The 21,775-nt window shown below is 43.3% G+C and overlaps 2 protein-coding genes across 6 annotated transcripts in view; one reads left to right on the top strand and one right to left on the bottom strand.

The window, feature by feature from the left end:
- The window catches only part of ubfd1 (ubiquitin family domain containing 1), a 166,149-nt gene extending 154,793 nt beyond the window's left edge, over positions 1-11,356 (bottom strand). For both annotated transcript variants that reach the window (XM_063058727.1, XM_063058726.1), the window contains exon 1: positions 11,168-11,356. The gene's annotated coding sequence lies outside the window, so the exon portion shown is untranslated. The remainder of the gene's footprint in view (positions 1-11,167) is intronic.
- Positions 1-19,645, top strand: part of LOC134351875 (ADP-ribosylation factor-binding protein GGA1-like) — a 48,950-nt gene extending 29,305 nt beyond the window's left edge. For 3 of the 4 annotated variants that reach the window (XM_063058718.1, XM_063058716.1, XM_063058717.1), the window contains 10 exons: positions 2,754-2,891; positions 3,042-3,123; positions 3,242-3,349; positions 4,035-4,160; positions 4,958-5,010; positions 8,287-8,414; positions 11,666-11,940; positions 13,391-13,566; positions 13,750-13,860; positions 17,101-19,645. In XM_063058718.1, coding sequence (XP_062914788.1) covers positions 2,754-2,891; positions 3,042-3,123; positions 3,242-3,349; positions 4,035-4,160; positions 4,958-5,010; positions 8,287-8,414; positions 11,666-11,940; positions 13,391-13,566; positions 13,750-13,860; positions 17,101-17,211 — 1,308 coding nt within the window. In that variant the 3' untranslated portion in view covers positions 17,212-19,645. The remainder of the gene's footprint in view (positions 1-2,753; positions 2,892-3,041; positions 3,124-3,241; positions 3,350-4,034; positions 4,161-4,957; positions 5,011-8,286; positions 8,415-11,665; positions 11,941-13,390; positions 13,567-13,749; positions 13,861-17,100) is intronic. The other variant, XM_063058719.1, reaches the window with a different exon arrangement.
- Positions 19,646-21,775: the final 2,130 nt, after the last annotated feature.

Raw genomic sequence — 21,775 nt, forward strand, 5'->3', positions numbered from 1 at the left:
ACTGAAAGGCCATCCCACCGGGCTCATTGTACTGAAAGGCCATCCCACCGGGCTCATTGTACTGAAAGGCCATCCCACCGGGCTCATTGTACTGAAAGGCCATCCCACCGGGCTCATTGTACTGAAAGGCCATCCCACCGGGCTCATTGTACTGAAAGGCCATCCCACCGGGCTCATTGTACTGAACGGCCATCCCACCGGGCTCAAAGCACTGAACGGCCATCCCACCGGGCTCATTGTACTGAAAGGCCATCCCACCGGGCTCATTGTACTGAAAGGCCATCCCACCGGGCTCATTGTACTGAAAGGCCATCCCACCGGGCTCAAAGCACTGAAAGGCCATCCCACCGGGCTCAAAGCACTGAAAGGCCATCCCACCGGGCTCAAAGCACTGAAAGGCCATCCCACCGGGCTCAAAGACAGCTTCTATCTCAATGTTACAAGGCTAACTCTTGACCGCACAATCTGCCTCTCCATCGCCTTGCACTTATTGTCTACCAGCACTGCACTTTCTCTGTAAATATAATGCCCAATTCTGTATTCTGTATTGCCTTTCCCTTGTCCCCGCTCAGTGTAATGATGCGTTGAAATGATCTCCATAGATGGCTTTTCACTGTAACTCAGTACAGGTCCACAATCCCTTATCCTAAATCCTTGGGGCCAGTTGTATTTCGGAATTCAGAATTTTTCGGATTTCAGACCCCCCCCCCACCCCCCCACCCCCGCCATTGATACCAAGAAACACGTATACTCAAGTCCCTTATTTAACCTGTTTCAGTCTGGTGGACTTTAGGACCCAGCGGCGCACCAAAACTACTCACATCCTCCCGTATACTTTAAGATTTTAAATTATCTCTCGATTACTTATAATACTTAATACAATGTAAATGCTATGTAAATAGTTGTTATACTGTATTGTTTAGGGAATAATGACAAGAAAAAAATTTATTTCCAACAAAAACATTCAATAAAACATAAAAATATACAGCTTCAAACGAACCGAATCAAACACATGGTAAATGACTTATTGGAATAAATGTAAAATATCACTGTCACTATAAAACTTCAGTAACTTGTCTTTCTGTTTATTTAAATCATATACAGTGGTAGTTCCGACACTATTTTCTTCAATAAGACGCTGCACAGACACACCACGATAAAGCTTCTGCAATAACTCCACTTCCTCCATTATTGATAATGATAGATGCTTCCTTCTCTTTTTCTCATTGTTACCCATAGGGGTATCTGCAGCTCTTTCTGACATTTTCACAGTGAAATTAAACACAAAGTCAACAGCGAACAGCAAATGCACGTGTAACCAGTCAAAGCGCTGAGCCACAACTGACGTCTGGCAGCCTCTACTAGTGCTGCCACGTCACACCTGAGTGACGTCAGCTGCTGGAGAAAAAAAACTTGGTTTTCCGGGCTTTTTGGATTTCAGAATTTCGGATAAAGGAATGTGCACCTGTACATGTGACAATAGTTACTAATTAAAAACTGTAGACTTGCTCTGGTTTGTACTTATTGCATCACCACATAGTTAACGTTTTGCGATGTTTTTCTTGCGGCAGCAGGCAGGGAAGACTCCGGAAGGTGACCGAAAAGAGAGTGGATGGGGCGCGAGGGGGAGCATGCCTTGAGAAGGGAATGGACATCAGTGACTATGAGAGTGAGGTTATGAGGAGTGTATAGTTTAGGAGAGATTTTAAAGCTGAGGGATGTGAGGTGCCCACTGACAGCTGGGTGGATTTTTCTGGAGGAAGTGTTGAAGGCTGTTGGTAAGGGTATATGTACATAATCCCATCTCTGTGTGGATGGGTGTTTGTGTGCATGCGCACATGTGAGTAAGTGTGACACGTATGCATGTGTACATTTTGCTTTATGTAAATTTGGATGCAGGGCGTGGCCTCTTGTTGTCTCAGACCCTCTCTCTCCCCCCCTGCCCCACTTACCACTGGACCCTGACCTCATTCGGCCAAACCTGTGTGGTAGTTGGTACACTGGCCAATGTGCATTAACTCTCACATCTTGACTTCCAGGAACCAGCGTGAAAGTGTGTTATTGTTGAATAGGAGAGGGGATAGGGAAGGAGTAAGCGGAAGCCGGCGGAGGAACTTGTAAGATTAGGTGGGGAAGGGGTTAAGAAGTAGATGGTGGGAAGGAAAGGAGTAGAGGTAGAGGAGGAGATGGGGGGGTGATGAAAAGGGGGAGAAGACAATTAAATCCCAGTGCTCATAATATACTAGGTGAATGATACCCCCTGCTCTGCAGTGATCCCATTAAATCAGATGTATGTGTCTGTCACTTGCTTTCTTTAATGAGGGAGAAGGTCTCCCATTGCCAGATGTTGGTGGATGTATTCTTTCCAACAAGTTGGAATAATCACCAACAAACAACTAGCAGAGGAACACAGCAGGTCGAACAGCCCTTGAGGAGAGAAAGCAATTGTTGGACGTTTTGGGTCACAACCTTATCTTGGCACTGCAGTACTGAGCAATTTGACTTAACTGGGTTTTCTTTTTCTAGTGTGATGAGATAATGAATTTAATATTCTGCAGTGTTTGTGCCCCGCCCTTGGACTGATGATCAGCTGGGGTCCAGTGTGCTCATCTTTGTCTTACGCAGGAAGATCAGCCCTTTGTTCTGTGAAGGTGGCCGTAGCTGAATGGCCCGTCGCTCTCCGGTCCTATTGGATATTTTAGTGAGAGGATATTGATTCAGATTGCATGTTCTCAAACTGCAGTTCTTCACAGGATGAAGAGAAAGCTGAAAAGATCAACAAGAGGATCCGCCTCATTGAGGAAGTAGCCAACAGTACAAAGTTGCTGAATGAGATGCTGACTATGTACCAGAAAGACGGTTTGCCCGAAAACCAGATCGAAATTCTGAAGGTAATCTTCCACAGGTCTAAGCCCTTTGATAAAATACTCAATCCTGTATATCTATCAGACTCTTGCTCATTCCAACAGTGTGTGTGAGAGTGTGTACTACATCCCATTAGGCTGTGCTCTCTCACTTGGCTCGTTGTTCTTTGTGCACAGAACTTGTATCAGCGCTGCGAGAAGCTGCGGCCGGCACTGTTCCGACTTGCGAATGACACTGTGGAAAATGATGAAGCTTTGGGTAGGTAGGTCTGTTCCTTGGTAGTATGTGGATGGATGAACAGGGCAGCTGATTAGCAGAGGATGACTGGGTTCAACAGATGGCTGAATAATACTGATTACGTTCTGTCTCTCTGCAGTGGAAATTCTGCAGACCAACGACTCACTTGCAGATGCAATCAGCTTGTACAAGAAAATCATTCAGGGGCATGAAATCAGTGTGGCCCCCAGAAGTTCAGCCAAAACAGGTAATCTTGGGCAGAGCACTGTAAATGGCAAACTCTACTAGAGGGTCTGGCCAATGTTTGTTTGGCAAGTGTGCAAGGGTGAGACTTAGACTACAAACAAAAAGTATTACAGATATTAGAAATCCAGAATAAAATCAGAAAATTCTATAAATAATCAGGCCGGGCAGCATCTATAGAGAGAGGATAAAGTAAGTTAAGGCTTATCACTGAACTTTCTCTAACTTTTGCTTTCTACCTATCAGACTTCCCTTCCCTGACTTTGTACCTTTTGCCTTCAATTATTCCCATTTTTAATTAATGGTCATTGACTTGAAAATGAACTCTATTTTCTTTTTGCAAAGATGTTGCATAGTTTCAATATTTTACGTTATATATATATTTATATATATTAGAGGGGAGTATTTCTATATAGGGGAATGTTGTTTGATTCAAAGTAGTTGAATTTGTTCTGAAATCCAGGCCGTGAAGTGGGGGGATGCTTCTTGAGTATGTGGGGTGATTTTCGTTGGAGTAGTGGGAGAGGATGAGGATGGAGGGGTTAACAGCAGGAAGCTCAGGCTCTGCTCAGTCAGGGTGTGTTTGGTGGTGAGGAGAGTGACATTGTCTGAAGATGGTGATCATGTTATGAGTTTGAATTAACTTGTTTGTGATTTTTCGAATTGAGATTTAATCTTTTTAATTTCAGAAATGTCTTCGCTACTATCTGATTTATCTGATTTGGAGCTGGACTTTGGAAAACCTGAAACCGATGAGAGTTCAGGCCGCAAGCAGCAGTTGCCATGTTTGCTGGATGAAGAACTGGTGTCTCTGGGTGGGTAGCATTTCTCAACAGCTCCACACCCCACCTGACAGACAGGAAAAGGTGTTTGCTCATCTGCAGCCTTGACCCACGCGTCCCATGGCCCCGACTTGGTTTTATTTCCTCTCCTCTCTTCTCACTTTGACCTCTCATACCCAAGTAATGGCCTTGCTGTGGACCTTGGTAACTTTCAGTTGTTCACTTGGCCTCTGTTACTTTGCTCTGGATTATAATTGTCTCCTCCAGAGGGAAAAGCAAACATTTCTTGACTCTCTTAGCACCACAAAATAAAGAAAGAAGCTGATGATTTAACTCAGTGAGATCTTTTATTGATCTCCTAGTAAAAAGGCTTGAAAGTTTTGATACACACTCCAGTTGATGTAACATTAAATTATGATATAGATATTTCGGTGCATTGTTGAAGGATCACCACATTGGTTGATGAGGTACAACAGCAGGATATTAATAATGTCTTTCCAGTGAAACCTTAAACCCAAATCGCCATTTGAGCTCTCTGAATGTTCGAGTACAATTAGAAAATGGGAGGGTTTATGTTCAGAGATTTGAAATTGGTTAAATGATTTTGTTATCCATGTGATATAATTTTTAACATCTTTCCCTATTTTTTAGGCTTAGAGTAATTTAGGAAATTAATTGCAATTCATTGGGAGTGGAAGTAGTCTCAGTTTTAATGAGAGACATACGGAGCTCCCCTACTGCTGTCAATGAGTACGTCCTCAGTGAATGGCAGAGTGTTTGGGAGAATGAGGATGGGTTCTCGATTATTAACTGGCACACTGCTCTTCCAGATCTGAATGAACCCTCATTAATGGAGCAAGCTGTGAATCAGAATACGTCCCAGGTAAGGAACTGGTAGCAGCAAGCCTATTGCAGAAAATGAAAGATAATAGTGTAGGAGGTAACATTTGGTGTGGGTAGCAGAGTTGATATAATTGAGCCCTTGGATGGTAAAATATAATGACTGGTTTGCCATTGGATCAATGCTGGGTTCTTAACTTTTGATAGTTTATATAAATGACCAGAATGACTATGTAGTGGGATCTTGGTGTTCTAGTGCATGATTCTCAAAAGGCAAGTTCTCGGGTACAGTAACTAACTGTGAAAGCTAACAATTTATTGCTGGGGAATTGAATGTAGTACGAGGGGTGTTATTTTCCGATAATATAGGACGGCACTGTACCTGAACTATATCTGGACTATTGTGTACAGTAGTGGTCACCAACCTTTTTAAGCCCAAGATCCCCTACCTCGACCTCAGTGAAAGGCAAGATCTACCTAGTAAATCGTTTAGAGAAAAAACAGCTTAGATTGTACTTCCAATTTGAGGCCTTTTATTTGGGTGAATTGTATTTGAATTGCACAAATACTTTTGTCAAACTTTCAAATTAATTCAAACAAGAAAACACTAACTAGCATATCAAACAGGCCATAGCTGTCTTTCTTTAAGAATATTACAATACTTCACACCTTTAATTCTAAGTTTCATTATTTAATTTTATTTCAACACTAAAAATAAATGAGTAAAAATTGACTGTTGCACTCAGTGTGATGACTGGGGCTGAATACTTTCTGCTAGTTCCCTGAAATTTGGCTCATAACTACAGACAGCCAGTCTGAGACAGTCTGTGAGGTGTAGGGTTGCCAACTGTCCAGTATTCCCCCGCTAAGGTAGAACGTTCCTATGAAACCTTTCGTGCTGAAATGCTTTACGTCAAAGAAGCAATTACCATTAATTTATATGGAAAAAAATTTTGAGCATTCCCAGACCCAAAAAAATAACCTACCAAATCATACCAAATAAAACATAAAACCTAAAATAACACTAAGATATAGTAAAAGCAGAAATGATATGATAAATACACAGCCTATATAAAGTAGAAATAATGAAGATTAAGCCAAAACCGATTCGTGGGGTTAAAAAATTGGCACGCATGCGCACACAGGTGCCCGTGCAAGGCTTCATGGTCATGGTAGTCTTTCTCGGGGTAAACACAAATGTCCTGGGATTTGACTGCTACTTTTGTCCGTTATTTGGGAGTGAGAAAGTTGGCAACCCTTGTGAGGTGTCTGTCAGTAAGTCAGCTCCTGTACTTAGATTTAATAATTTTCATCCGTGAAAATGCAGTTTCACATAGATAAGTTGACCCGAAGTAGGCACTGACTTTTAGTGCTATAAAACACACCGCGCATTGCTCGGCCCCATCAGTAGTAATTGCCACCAGTTTATGAATGGGGATGTCATTTTCACAGACATTTTTTAAAAACTCATTGTAAATATCCTCTCCTCTCGTTCTTTAATTGCAAACGAGTGAGGAAGTTCTCCTTTGTTGTAAAATCCTGGAAAGCCATTCTGACAAATACAACAAGCTGAGCTGTTTGCATTACATACAAGGATTCATTGAACTGCAGTGAAAAATATTCATGTCCTCTGACGGTGACTCTACCCTCCTTGTCATTGTTGCAGGGCCAAGCGGCATATTATGTATTGCGGTTGTGATGCCGTTTTTGTTATTAAAGTCATTAAAAACAGTCTCTGCGGTAATGACCATTGCTTCCTTGAATAAATCGGCATCTGTAAAAGGCTTCTTGTGTTTAGCCAAAAGGTGACTTACACGAAATGATGCTTCAATAGCAGCCTTATTTTGAGCAGCATGTTTTGTGAAAAACAATTGCTGGGCCTTCAACCCTGATTTCAGCTCAACTTTCCAGGCACTCTTTGGGGGGTAGGTGTCTTTAAATTCCTAGTGTTTGGTGTTGCGGTGCTGCTCCAGATTCCCTCTTTTAGTCAGTGCTTGTGTTTGGTGGCACAACATACATACACACTTGTCTTTCACCAAGGTAAACAGAAATTCCTCTTCCTATTCTGGATGGAATTTGTATGTTTTCGCCTTCTTTCGTGGAGCCTCCACTATGATATCAGGATATCACGAGCAAGCACCGATTGCGTTGCCTCTGATCTGAGCCGACATTCACCTAATTAATTAGCTTGTTTATTTTGGCTTTTTTTCTTAAAGATGTGCTGTGTGCATCCTGACTACCGCTGCACCCCTGCATGCTTCGTGGCTCGGAGGTTGGGGACACTGCCGTATATTGATGTTTGCGATAGTCTGTACTATTACCTAATCTAATTGGTTACTTTGATACAGCACAGGCTGCGCTGAAAACGCGGTGCATGACGGGGGAACTACACACATGTGCACTTGGCAGGAAGAACGGAACTAAACCCCCACAACCCGGAAACAATCTCTCTTTACAAACAGCTTTTTAACAAAAATATTGCTATATTACCATTATCCTAATTAGTATTACTTTTATAATGCTCACATTACAACAGTATTTGTGTATTTATTTTTGATTTTTCTTCGGGATCTACTGGGAAAGTCTCAAAGATTGACGGGTTGGTGACCCCTGGTGTACAGTATTAATCTCTACTGTATCTGGAGTATTGTGTACGGTATTAATCTCCCTGTTTAAAGGACCCTGTTAATGTATTGTAAGTAATTTAGAGAAGGTTTATAAATACCTGGAAGGGTCAGGTAATGGCATGAATAAATGCTGAGAAACTGGACCTGTATCTGATGGAGTTTAGAAAAGTGACAAGGGACGAGATTGGAACATACGATATTCTCAGTGATGGACGGAATGAATTTCCGCTAGTGTAAGAACCCCTAACCAGGAGTCGCTGTTTAAAAATAATGGGTTGCCCATTTAAGATAGAGGTGAGTTTTCTTTCATTTTTCATAGTGGGCTGTGAGTCATTGGAATGTTGGAAGGAGAGGCAGATTCTTGATAACTAGTGGAGTGAAGATTCTGCAGTGTACAAGAGTGCAGAGCAGGCGGAAGGGGTGAGCGCCTTATCCCTGTTACCAATTCGTTTGGCTTTGCCGCTTTTTCTGGTGTGTGACCTGCTTTCTGAAGTCCGGCCCTCTTGAGTTTCTTGCAGGCAGTGGGCCAGCTACGTTTAGTGGGGTTTGTGTAACTGTCTAAGGTTGATGAACCAATTTCACACCAGGTGTATGCTCCCGTTTGATCCCGCTAAAACAGCAGTGTGCGCTGTTTAAAGTCCATGTGTAGCCCATACTGACCTGAACAAGATGCTATGACTCTTGTGTTCCAGAAAGCAAATCCAGCTACAACCGCACCAAGATCTACCTCCAGTGGGAGCAGGGACTTGGACGGCTTGGACCTACTGGGGTCAACGTTGATGGAACAGTTTCTTCAACACCAGACACAGCCAGTACAATGGTGAATGACAGAAACTATTTTTACTGTATGTCTGAATTCCACTGCCCCACCCTCAGTACTCCTGTTGCTTATGAAAAAGATCTTTGTTTCATAGGCAGCTTGCAGCTCAACAAGCCACACCACCCAGCAACCCAGCTATTTGACGCCAGCCTAATCACAGGACAACCGAAATGACCTACTAACCTCTGTACTGTGGGTGGGAAGCTGGAGGAAACTCACACTGTTCATGGGGAGAACGTAGAAACCCCTTACAGAGGACACTGGAATTGAACTCCGGAACACCCCGAGTTGTAGTTCTGTGGCACCCCATTCTCTTACCCTCCAGCATGATTTGCTAGTGCTGAAGGCAAATGATTATCTGTAATAAAATGTAGACATGGACGAGGACAGCACAGGAACAGGGCCCTCTGGCCCGCAGAGTTGTGTCAAACTAATTAAGTTAGTAATCAAATCGCCAGCTAAACTAATCCCTTCTGCCTACACAATGTCCATATCCTTCCATTCTCCACACATTCGTGTGCCTGTCTAATGTCTCTTAAGTGTCTAATGTTTCTACCTCTACCACAACCCCAGGCACCCACCACTGTCTGTATTTAATAAAATAAAAAGAAAAAACACGCCCTGTACATCTCCTTTCAAATTCCCTTCTTTCACCTTAAATGCATGTCGTCTGGTATTAGATGTTTCAACCCTTGTGAAAAGATACTGTCTGTCTACTCTGGAACTCCAGAGAAAACAACCCAGATTTTTCCAATCGCTTGTTGTAGTACATGCCCTCGAATCTAGGAAACATTCTGAGAAACTTCAACACCCTCTCCAAAGCCTCGACATCCTATAATGTGGCAACCAGAACTGTATGCAATACTCCAGATGCAGCCTAACTAGAATTTATAGTTGCAACATAACTTCTTGAACTCGATTCCTCAACTAATAAAGGCAAACATGCCATATGCCTTCTTAGCCACCCTGTCAACAAGATCTTGCCTTTAACAGTGTACTGTTTCTTTGAGTTTGACCTACCAAGATGCAACACTTCACATTTGGCCGGCTTAAACTCCATCTGCCATTTCTTTGCCCATATCGGCCACTAATCTATGCCCTGTTTTGTTCTTTGCCAGTACTCTCCATTATCTGCAATGCCACCGATCTTCATATCATCCGCAAATTTACTAACCCACCCATCTATGTTTTCAACCAGGTGATTTATATACATCACAAACAGTGGAGGCCTCAGAACAGATCCCTGTGGACAGATCTCCAGCTGGAATAAGTCTCTTTGACCCTCTGTCGTTGAGCTAGCCAGTTCTGAATCCAAACAGATAATTCACCATGGATCCTACGCACCTTAATCTTCTGGATAAGTCTCTCATGAGGGACCTTGTCAAAAGCCTTACTAAAATCCATGTAGACAACATCCACAGCTCCATCAATTACTCTCATCACCTTGTCAAAAAATTCCATCAAGTTAGTAAGACACAACATGAGGAGGTGTGAGGTTTGGACTTGCCTGAAAACAGCTATTCCCAATTACCTCTCCCTCATTCCTGCCAAATGCTGTTGTAAATTGTCCTGCTCCAATGTAATATTCTCCCGCAAGGTCCATACTTATCCTTATCTATAGCTACCTTAAAACTTAAGGAGTTGTGGTCACTGTTCCCTAACTGTTTACCCACTGAAAAGTTGGTCACCTAGCCAAGCTCATTACCCATCACTAGATCTAGTACAGTGCCTATGTACATACTGATTTAAGAAACCCTCCTGGATGCATCTAACAAATTCTGCTCCATCTGAATGTCCTTGTTTATATTAGAGAACTTGAAGTCCCCCATGACAACAGCCCTGCTGTTTTTACAGCTTTCCTTAATCTGCCTGCGTATCTGTTTCTCAGTCTCCTGGTGGCTTTTTGGAGGGTATATAATACAATTTCATCAGTGATTGCAACCTTCCTATTTTTGAGTTCTACTCGTATAGACTCAGTGGATGATCCTGCCATTATGTCCCCTCTAAGTGCAGCTGTGATATTGTCCCCAATTAGTCCAATATCCTCCCTCCCTTTACCTCCTTCTCTATCTTTTCTAAAACGTTAAACCCCTGGGACATTAAGCACCCATTCCCGTCCCCCATCCCTCTTTCAACCAAGCTTCTGTAATGCCTACAACATCATCTATGTTCTAAGTTCATCGTGTTTATCCATAATACACCTGGCATTAAAATACACCCACTTCAAACGATCTGTCCCATCATATCTATTACTTTGATCCTGCCTGTTTTTATTGGCCCTGGCATCTGCCTTCAGCTCCATCTCAACACTTTCTGACCTGGTGTCCTGCCAAACTAGTTTAAACCTTCCTGAGTAGCACCAGCAAACCTCCTGGCCAGGATATTGGTTATGAAACCCCCTTTTACTGGGCGTCTCTGGGAAAACCAGCTTGCTAATCCCTCGCCAACAACCACTGGATTCTGCAGTGATAACCTCGCCTTTCTCCGGCTTTGTACATCTGGGATGCAGACAACTTTGGTCCCGGAAAATGCATGAGGTTGGGATGTCTCGCCTGCCCAAACTCTGGTTTGGGTGGACATTGTGTGATTGATTGCCCCCAGCAAGAAGTAACAGATCGTACACTGCACACAATTATAAAGAAGTATATTTAAGAATGTTAATTTAAGCAAACAGTTACTAAATGAAGGAAAGAAAATACAAAAAAGGCCCATTACTCTTAAACAGTCAAATGTGCACTTAAGTTGGGGCTCACCTTGAACTTGTCTGTCACTCGTGCGCTGGACTCTCAGTCTGCGTGAAAGCACAGACCAGCTTCTAAATGTTGCTCAAAATCCATCTTGAACCAAGGGAATATTGGTTGTTCCTCCATGAAGCCATTCATCTGCACAAAGCACCTTGTGCAACAGAGATGGCAGCCTCAGCCATCTTGTTTTCCCCTGCCTTCCTCCAGCTCCTGCCCACAGAGACCTCTGCACCTGCACCCTCCAGAACCTCCTGCCAAATCTACCATCCTGATAGGCCGACACCACATTCCTAAGCTGAATAATAAAACTTCTTATCTCAGCTCGAACCCAAACAAGTCGAGAGTAGCACAGACTGCTCTTACAGAACTGCTAAAATGAAATACCTATGGCGTAGCAGTAAAAATCTTAACCGGGATGTTACACTTAACTTCAGGGAGCAAGACACCAGGAAAGTGAATAAGAGATTTAACATTTTGTTTGAAAGTAAAAGTATTCTGTTTCCCTAGGGAACAGCCATGCATCAAACCTACACGGAAGGACCTCCAGAACCAGGCACCAGCTCGCGCTCTCATGGCCGATTTGGACCCATGTTGTCCTGCCATGTCCGCTTCGCTTGCGGCGCCAACTCTCCTTCCTCAGTCCATGGTACCGCTGGAGCTCATGCACGTTTGTCCCCTTCAGCTGCAGCACCAAGTGCCTGCTCCACGTGGGCCCTCGATCGCAGGGGGCGAGGAACTCTCCTGGAAGAGGCTGTTTGTGCCAGTGGAGACCATTCGGACAAGTAGGTGCAGCGAGACTGGCGTAACTTGTTCTGAGCTCACCTCCGCCATGGAGAGAGGGCTCCAGTTCTCTGGAGCTCTGCTGTTGGGGGATAGTCTGAGGTGTAGGAGAAGGTGGTGTGTCACGTCAGGGTTGAAGGATGATGTTATTGAGTGATTCAGAGATACAGCACAGGAACAGGCTCTTTGGAACCCATTTACACTAAACCTATGTACATCGTGTTCTCCTCGTAGTCTTGTCAACTCCCTACAGATTCTGTAAATGGAATGAGCTGCCCGGATGGGAAGTAAACAAAAGTTTTTTCCATTGTATCTTGGTACAGGTGAGTGTAGTAAACTATAACCAACACCTTTCAGCAATACATCAGTGGCAATTTACAGTGGCCAGTTGATCAAACCTGCACGTGTTCTGGAAGAAGCCAGAGCACCTGGAGGAAGTCCACGTGGTAGCACGTGGCACCAGAGGTCAGGACTGAACCTGGGTGCCGGGCGCTGTGAGGTTGCAGCTCTCTGAGACACACCACTCTGCGGCTCCCGAAGGACGAGGGATCCATTCCTGTTCAAAATGATAAAGCTCATGTTTTACAGCTGAGCTCAGGACCGTGTCTGAAGACAGGCACCAGCCGTAACAGGTCCGCGTAAGGGAGTGGGAGGCCTTCAATCCCTGTGGTTGACTTCCTCTCATTTGTGGGCCTATATAGGATCTGGTCCAACAGCGTGTGCGTTTGTATAGCATTTTTAGTATAGCCAAAGTTCCCTGAATGCTTGGCAGGTCTGTGTGAGACAACATGTGACACCACCCTGCATAAGGAGATCATAGGGCAAATGAGCTTAGCACGAGTCAAAGTTTTACAGAGCATCTTGAAAGAAGCAAGAGATGTAGAGGGAGAATATTTCAGAGGTTTCGCTTTGGAACCTATAGACTTGGCAGTTGATAGGGGAGTGATCAAGTCCGGAGGCAGAAGGACAGGTGCTACCACTTACAGGACGTAGATCAGCTCAGGACTCGTACAAGGATCCTGTCAGTCCAGGACATTACAGCCGAAAGAGGCCTTCCTTGAGTCATTGACTGTGCTGGTGAAGGAGGTGGAGTGCACGGATACTGAACTATCTGAGGGATGGTTTACTCTGCCAAACGTCTGCCTTATCAGCACACTCTCCCCAGATCCCCTGCACTCCCCAGCCATGTCCTGAGCTGCCAAGGTACATTTTAGTCTCCTCTGAGTATATAAAGAAAAAAGTGAAATAACTGGAAATTTGATTAAAAGTGGAAAGTACAAAATCTGATGAGGGAAAATATCGACCAAAAGGGTGCTTGGTTTTGTGTTTTTATTTTTCTGATCTTCCTGCTGCCCTGGGTGGTGGACTGGCGAATCAGTGACTGTATAGGGGGCACTGCAGTACCCTCGTTACCTCTATCCATGCTGCATCTGCAATTACTTCCTTCCACAGGTCATATACCACCTGTCACAGTCTACGACAAAAATGGCTTCCAAGTCCTCTTTCACTTTGCCAAAGCCTCTTCCTTACCCTCACAGAGGCCGGACCTGTTGGTTGTTATCATCTCTCTTCTGAGCACATTGCCCGGACCAATAAAGGGCATCCTTTTCCAAGCCGCTGTGCCAAAGGTGAGGCTCCTCAATGCAGTCGTCTGGGGCTCCACGTGTGTGTTACCCTGCTAGTAATTTCATTGCGGTTTAACTTGTTGCTAAAGTGTGGTTCCTCTGTCTCTGGGGCATTCTCACCTGCACAGTGTTGGCTTTTGTTATTTCACACATGTCTTGAGCTCTGGTTTGTGTGTTTGTTTCCAGGTGATGAGGGTGAAGCTACAACCTGCCTCTGGCACAGAGCTTCCTTCATTCAATCCCCTCCTCCCACCGCCAGTCATCTCACAGGTCATGCTCCTTGACAATCCTCGCAAGGTAAGGTACTGGACATCCTGCTTTCACCCAGTAAAGTAACCGTGCTCCAGAAGTGTTTTATTCTGTATAACACTTATATCCCATATTCCGGGATGTTTCTACGTTCACCTCCGGCCTATTGATACAGGTTGTCCTGAGAATATGACGGGATTCTCTTCCTGAGAACGATTTGTGACTCAGACTGTTACCAAGTTGGAACTGTGTGTGGGAGAGGATCACAGATACAGTTGTGGTGGGGGAATGAGCAGGTGAGGGAAGAGTGGCTGTCACTCGGCCTCACTGACAGAGAGAAAGTCAGCTCGGCTGGGCTCAACTCAGCCCTCAATTGTAGTGGGTCAGTGAGGTGTGGGTGGAGTGCAGGGGCTGGGAACAGGGAACAGGGAAATGCCTCCTTTCCACCAGCAGAGGATGCCAACAGCCCCACTGCAGCCTGCAAATCCATCCTGCCTATCTCCCAAATGCCTCCTCTTACATTTCAGCTGGCATTCATAACCTGGGGAAGGCCTGCTTGCCAGGTTGGTTAAATTACAACTAGCAGAATGGCTGTTTATTTTACACTTAAGTAGGTGAAGAGTTGTGTTTTCCGATGTGTGTTAAAGATGTAGATCTGGGAGTGCAAGCCACAATTCCAAAATTTGTTGTTGACACAAAGCTGCAAACTGTGAAGAGGAAAATTAGAGCAGCTTGTAAACGGGCTGGTGAAAAGGCAGGTGAAGTTTAATGTCAAAAAACATGAAATTATTATCTTGATAGGAAGAAGTAAGTGAGGCATTGTAGAATAAAGAATATTATTCCAAAGGGAGTGCAGGAATAAAGGGACCTGGGGTAGGGGTGAACAATATCATTGAACGTCCGGGGAAGATTGTGAAATAGGCAGGTATATTTTCTGGGTTTTATCAATTGAGGCATAGATTATAAAAGTAGGGAGGTAATACTGCACTTTTATAAAACACTGGTCCAAACTCACCTGGAGTTATGTGTTTAATTCTAGTCATCACATTTCAGAAAGGATGTAAAGCTTGCAGAGGGGTCCAGAAAAGAACAGCTCTTGAAATGAGGGGTAACTACTACAAGGATAGGTTAGAGAGACAGGACCTGTTTTCGTTAATGAAATGGATGAGAGGTTTGGATGGAGAGATGGACAGAGTGGATTGGGGGAGAGGTGGTGTTGGGAATGGGGAGGCTGTTCTTGCTGTTTGAGGATCAGAGGTTATGGGGATAGAGTGATATGAGGAAGGAAAAATCTTTATATACAACTTGTTGTTGGACTTTGGGATGCACTGTCTGCAGATCTGGTAGAGGCAGGTTCCATTGAGCAAAAAGTATGAATATACAGTGAGGGAAAATCAGGAAGACTAAGAAGAGGCTTGAAGTGAAACTCCTGAGTTGTTCTGATAGTGAGACAGAATGGACAGGGTGAGCCGAGAAGACACCTTATGCTCTATAATTATACTCTTGATTTAATACTCCCACTCCAGAATCTATCTGCAAAATTGTTCCCATTTTGGATTCTCTGATGAATTGGGTTTATCAATCTTATCTTTTTCCTTTGATCAATTTCCTAATTCTAAGCTGGTTTTTATAAATGGGAAAAGAAACAAGCTGAGCTTCATCACAGTTGTGCTGGTGGAACAGAGCCAATTCTACTACAGTATCCTCAGGGTGCCAAGGTCAGTTGAAAATTGAGTGGCCAAGTGACTTTCAGGGTTACCAATCATGGGTGGACAGTCAAAAAAGTTTTTTTTAAATCATGTGGCGCCCTCCTGTCTTTGGCCACTAATATGTACACCCTCATGAGGCCCTTTCCACACATTGTTCCAACCTTCCAATGCCTTGCTTCCTGTATACATTCACCTTTGTGAGGCAATCATCTGGCTGGTCCCACCTCGGGTCTAACTTCCTCGCTAACTTCATCTGTACTGAATGCACTTGATGGTCAATGTTTGTCATCTCCCATCTCTTGTCATAGTTGGATCTTGGACTCTCAGGTCTTCCCAATTCAGTCAACCACCTTTGCTCCATCTCTGAAATCATAAAACTACAATGGATTTCAATTAATTGGGTTATCAGTTAATCGGGGTAGCCACCTATTTGGGGCAACTCCATTGGGATTCTCCTTGTTTATTTGGGACACTGTGTTGCTTAATTGGGGCAGGAGACTGTTGCTGAACAATTTCACACTAGTGCCTGTCACATGTACCTGTGTGGCCATTAGACACTATACCGTGCTTAGAGTGATCAGTTTTTAAATAACGCTTGTTGCATGTGTTTATCTTCATAATGCAGTGATTTTTGTTAATAGTTGTTGAGAAATAAGCAGCAAGACAATTCAGAACTGTTCTGCTCACTGCTGTCTCAAGTGTCAGGCTTGGAGATGCCAGTAACATCGGGAGTGAAAATGAAATGATTTAGTACTTTAACATGTTAGGAACTACGAAGAATTTGAAGGTTGCGACAATCATCTTAGATGTTACAATAAAATGAAGATTTAGAGGATGCAGTTGTCGAAAACATTGTATATAGACAATTGATTATCTGCACAAGGTGTCTCTGGTTTTGTCCATTTACAGTCAATCAAAAGAAGACAGCAGCATACACTCACAAAAGTTGCTGGTGAACGCAGCAGGCCAGGCAGCATCTCTAGGAAGAGGTGCAGTCGACGTTTCAGGTCAAGACCCTTCCTGACAAAGGGTCTCGGCCTGAAACGTCGACTGCACCTCTTCCTAGAGATGCTGTCTGGCCTGCTGTGTTCACCAGCAACTATTGTGTGTGTGTTGCTTGCATTTCCAGCATCTGCAGAATTCCTGTTGTTAGCAGCATACACTGGATGAATTCCTCTGCCGATAACAATTGGGAACTAATGCAGTTTTATAGTACTGTAGTATGACTAGTGTTCTAATCTGTCCTGTATTTCATTTCAATACATAATTTGTTACTCAGTTAAACAGCAGTTTGTCTTTTTTTCCTATCTTTTTAACTACTTCCATGAAACTCTGGCGAATTAGGGCAGCTGCTTAATTGGACCAAAATGTACTGGTCCCAATGTGTCGCAGTTAACTAGAATCAACTGTATTAGATTTGCATTCAAAGCAAATAAGTGAATGTCTTGTTAGCACCACAGTAATGTTTCTTGTCACCGCATCAGAACTGTGGAGGTTAATTACTTATTTCTGCCCTGGAGAGTTGGTTTTTATACGTGTCTTTGTTAATTTCTGTTGCCTGTTCTGTGCCTGGTTTCAGGAGAAGGTCCGTTTGCGATACAAGCTGCACTACACCCTGGCTGAGCAGCCCTTCACAGAGACTGGGGAAGTCACTGAGTTCCCAGCTGTGGAAACCTGGGGTACTCTTTGAGGAATGAGAGAAGGTCACAAGACAGAACACCTGAAGGAGTTTGACACCATACACCCCAGCACCAGGACCATTGTTCGGTGATACCAAAATACGACAGGATTCCCATGAATTAAATTGGATTCCCTGTTGGGACAGATGACACCAGAGTTCGAAGGATGGGATCCTAATTTTGCCAAATTACATTTCACTTACCCCCTCTTTCTCTAATGTTGCTGGCTGGAACAGAAGAATAGTCCTGTTAATTAATACTCATTTATAGTTCCTATTGCCTAACGCAAGTGGCCTTGTCCTCTGTCACATCTGCACACATCACCCCAATAATATTTTTAATCAGTGTGGCTCACACTGTGAGGTGTCACTTGCAGGGGTTAAGAAGCCTTGTTTGTTTTAACAACCCCTCCAGTACATCTTTGTTATAAAGTTTGTCAATAGCAGCAGAGCAGATGCTGCATGTTTGCCTTTTCACTCCAGTCTTTGCATTTCCAGACAATTAGTTAGAACTTAGAACGGCAGCAAGTTGAAGAATTCCATTCAAATAGTCATTTAATTGTCTTTCACTGCATAGTAAATGCAAACAATGGAAATAGGTGGGATTATTTGGATTGGTGGAGGTTTAGTAATCTGAGTGTTCATCTTCACTGTAAAACACAAAGTTCAAAGTACATTTATGATCAAAATGTACAGTATACATTATACAACTAGTCTCCTTACAGACAGCCACAAAACAAAGAAACCTTAAAAGAACCCATTTCAAAAAAGACCATCAAACACCCAATGTGCAGAGGGGAAAAAAATATGCAAACAATAAAAGTAAGCAAATGGAATTCACAAGTTCAGTTTTTATGAAATTGAATCATTTGGATCTGCAATTGTTCTGCAGAGAAATGCATTCACTGGAAGGGAAATAAGAAATGACATTTTGCTTCCAGCTCTAAGTACCAAAGTTGACCTTTCCATCCACAAGATGCCCCAACTCTTCACTCTTGCTTGCAGTTTGTCACCACATAATGAGGCAGTGAACAGAGAGGAAATAGCATTAATTTGAAGGGAATAGTGGAATTCATAAAGGCCACCCAGTCCCTTAAGCCCACTGTAACTCCTCATTTCTAGCAACAATTTTACCCAAAAGTGGTACAGCCTGTCACTGAAGGTCTATGGTGAGGATTGGTCACCTGGGTGATGGTGACACCTACAGGCTCAAAATCAGTATTGCACTGGTTTTTAAATTGCACTCAGTTACAGACCCAAAGTATTCACTGTTCCTCCTTGGAACGGATGCGTCCTGACTTGCTGAGCCTTTTTCCCAGTATATTCTGTTTTTCTTTGTTTCAGATTTCAAGACTCTGCAGCTTTTTAAAAATTTTAATTTAAAATTTACTTACCCCTTGTTCATTTTGTTTGCATGTATCTTTTTCAATATGTAGGAGGTAAGGATTTCTAGAATCTAAACAAAAGTATTCTGTTCTCAGAGGGCTTAGCATGGTCTTAAATGAAAAAATCATTTTTCTGTTGGAAAGAATAGTGAAGACATTTGACAATATTCTCTGGGAATATGACAGCTTGTTTTGAGTGAAGAACTAATTTACAATTAAGAACATTCTTGGAAATTAATTATGGGAAGAGAGATTAGTCTTGCAACTATAATTCAAATATTTATATTTTTGTAATATAAAAGAATGACCCATTTAAACTTGTGCCTGCAGAAGCAATGACTTTCCAGTTCAGGGAAAGTAATATTCTTATCAATAGCAAAGCATTCAAACCGACATCTGGGGTGTCTGAGCCTAGAAATGAAGAGAAAGATTTACATTTATAGAATACCTATCATTTCCCTTTCAGAACCCACCAAAACATTTTACAGCTGATAAAATAAATTTGATTGCACTGTTGTAATGAGTCAAAGCGATGGCTAATTCATGTTCATACTGATGAGCAGCACTGACAAATGACCAAGTAATCTGATGTACAATTATTGGTCAATGACCTGGGAATCGCGCCACCTGCTCTTCCTTGAACAGTATCATGGGGTCTTTTATAAACAGATCGTGCAGTAATGAAAGCCCTCGTTTGAAAAGTTGCATCGCCAACAGAGCAGCACTACAGCTGAACATTGACCAGGATTTTTGGGCTCAAGCCGTTGGTGTGGACGAGCTATCTGCTCAAGAGGCGAGATTGCAGCCAGCTGGTACTTCACATTAATGAATAAAATCTAGAACTGCCTACTTCTGATGATGCTCCTGTGAAATATTGAGACATTTTACTACGTTAATGGCACTTCTGAGTGCAAGTTAATAAGGGTACGTGCTTTATCTGTTGATGCTACTTGTGCACAGCCACAGACAATGCAATTGTGGGAACGGTGTTAATTTACTTCACTGAACCAGTTTTAAGAATGGTAAAATAAATCTTTTAAATTCCTCAGCTTTTCTGTACTTTGTCGCCTCGTTCAATTGCCATGTCTGATGGATGTCAGAGGTTCAAACGTCTCACTGTGTCCATTTTTTTTTTAAAAAGAGGTTTATTATGTAACACACAATGGCTGGAGGAGCTCAGCAGGCCAGGCAGCATCTGTGGAAAAGAGTGAACAGTCGACGTTTCTGGCCAAGCCCCTTCGGGGCGGGAAAGGAAGAGAAGTCAGAGTAAAAAGGTGGGGGAGGTGAGGAAAGGTGGCAGGTGGTAGGTGAAACTGGGGAGAGGGGTGAAGTAAAGAGCTGGTAGGTTGATGATTAAAGGGCTGGAGAAGGAGAAATCTGAAAGGAAAGGACAGAAGGCCATCAAAGAAAAGGAAGGGGGAGAAGCACCTGAGAGGTGATGGAGATGAGGTAAGAGAGGGGAAACAGGAATGGGGAATGGTGAAGTGGGGGGGCACAATAACTAGAAGTTAGAGAAATCTATGTTCATGCCTTCAGTTTGGAAGCTACCAAGACCGAATAAAGGTGTTGCTCTTCCAACCTGAGTTTGGCCTTATCGTGGCAGTAGAGGAAGCCGTGGACTGGCATGTCAGAATGGGAAGTAGAATTGAAATGGGTGGCCACCATGTAACTCTACATCCCACTGTTCAGCTCATCAAAAATCTCAAAGCCAACTCAAATTACAGTTCAGCGACATAGACTATCATAAGGCATTTAAAATCAGTGGAGAGATATCACCAATGTTACAAGGTCATAGAAAGCACCCTATACAAATACATCACAAGTTTAGTATGGCATCTGCTCTGCCCAAGACTACAAGAAATTGCAGAGTTTTGAACACAGCCCAGTCTATGATTCAACCTGCCTCCCCTCCTTTGCAACTGTACTTCCTGCTACCTTAGGAAATACCCAGCATAATCAGAAACACTCTCACCTGGGTTATTATCTCTCTCCTCCCAATGGGCAGAAGATGGCAGCTGGAGAAACACATCAGGTCAAGAACAGCTTCTATCCTGCAGCTGGGCCCTTGAAGACAGAAACAGGTGAAATTATGGAGAACAAGGAAATGGCAGACGAGCTGAACAGGTACTTTGGATCTGTCTTCATTAGGGAAGACACAAACAATCTCCCAGATGTAACAGTGGCCAGAGGACCTGGGGTAACAGAGGAACTGAAGGAAATTCGCATCAGACACAAAATGGTGTTGGATAAACTGATGGGACTGAAGGTTGGTAAATCCCCAGGGCCTGATGGTCTGCATCCCAGGGTACTTAAGGAGGTGGCTCTAGAAATTGTGGATGCATTGGTAATCATTTAACAATGTTCTATAGATTCAGGATCAGTTCCTGCGGATTGGAGGGTAGCTAATGTTATCCCACTTTTTAAGAAAGGAGGGAGAGAGAAAACAGGCAATTATAGACCAGTTAGCCTGACATCAATGGTGGGGAAGATGCTGGAGTCAATTATAAAAGATGTAATAGTGGCATATTTGGATAGCAGTGGCAGGATAGGTCTGAGTCAGCATGGATTTACGAAGGGGAAATCATGTTTGACTAATCTGGAATTTTTTGAGAATGTAACTATGAAAATGGGAAAGCCAGTGGATGTAGTGTACCTGGACTTTCAGAAAGCCTTTGATAAGGTCCCACATGGGAGGTTAGTGTGCAAAATTGGAGCAAATGGTATTGGGGGTAGGGTACTGACATGGATAGAAAATTGGTTGGCAGACAGGAAACAAAGAGTAGGGATTAATGGGTCCTTTTCAGAATGGTGGGCAGCGACCAGTGGGGTACCGCAAGGCTCGGTGCTGGAACCGCAGCTATTTACAATATACATTAATGATTTAGATGAAGGGATTAAAAGTAACATTAGCAAATTTGCAAATGACACAAAGCTGGGTGGCAGTGTGAAATGTGAGGAGGATGTTATGAGAATGCAAGGTGACTAGGACAGGTTGGGTGAGTGGGCAGATGCATGGCAGATGCAGTTTAATGTGGATAAATGTGAGGTTATCCACTTTGGTAGCAAGAACAGGAAGGCAGATTACTATCTGAATGGTGTCAAGTTAGGAAAAGGGGAAGTACAATGAGATCTAGGTGTCCTTGTTCATCAGTCACTGAAAGTAAGCATGCAGGTACAGCAGGCAGTGAAGA

This window comes from Mobula hypostoma, chromosome 9 (genome assembly GCF_963921235.1).
Source record: "Mobula hypostoma chromosome 9, sMobHyp1.1, whole genome shotgun sequence".
NCBI classification, from domain to species: domain Eukaryota; kingdom Metazoa; phylum Chordata; class Chondrichthyes; order Myliobatiformes; family Myliobatidae; genus Mobula; species Mobula hypostoma.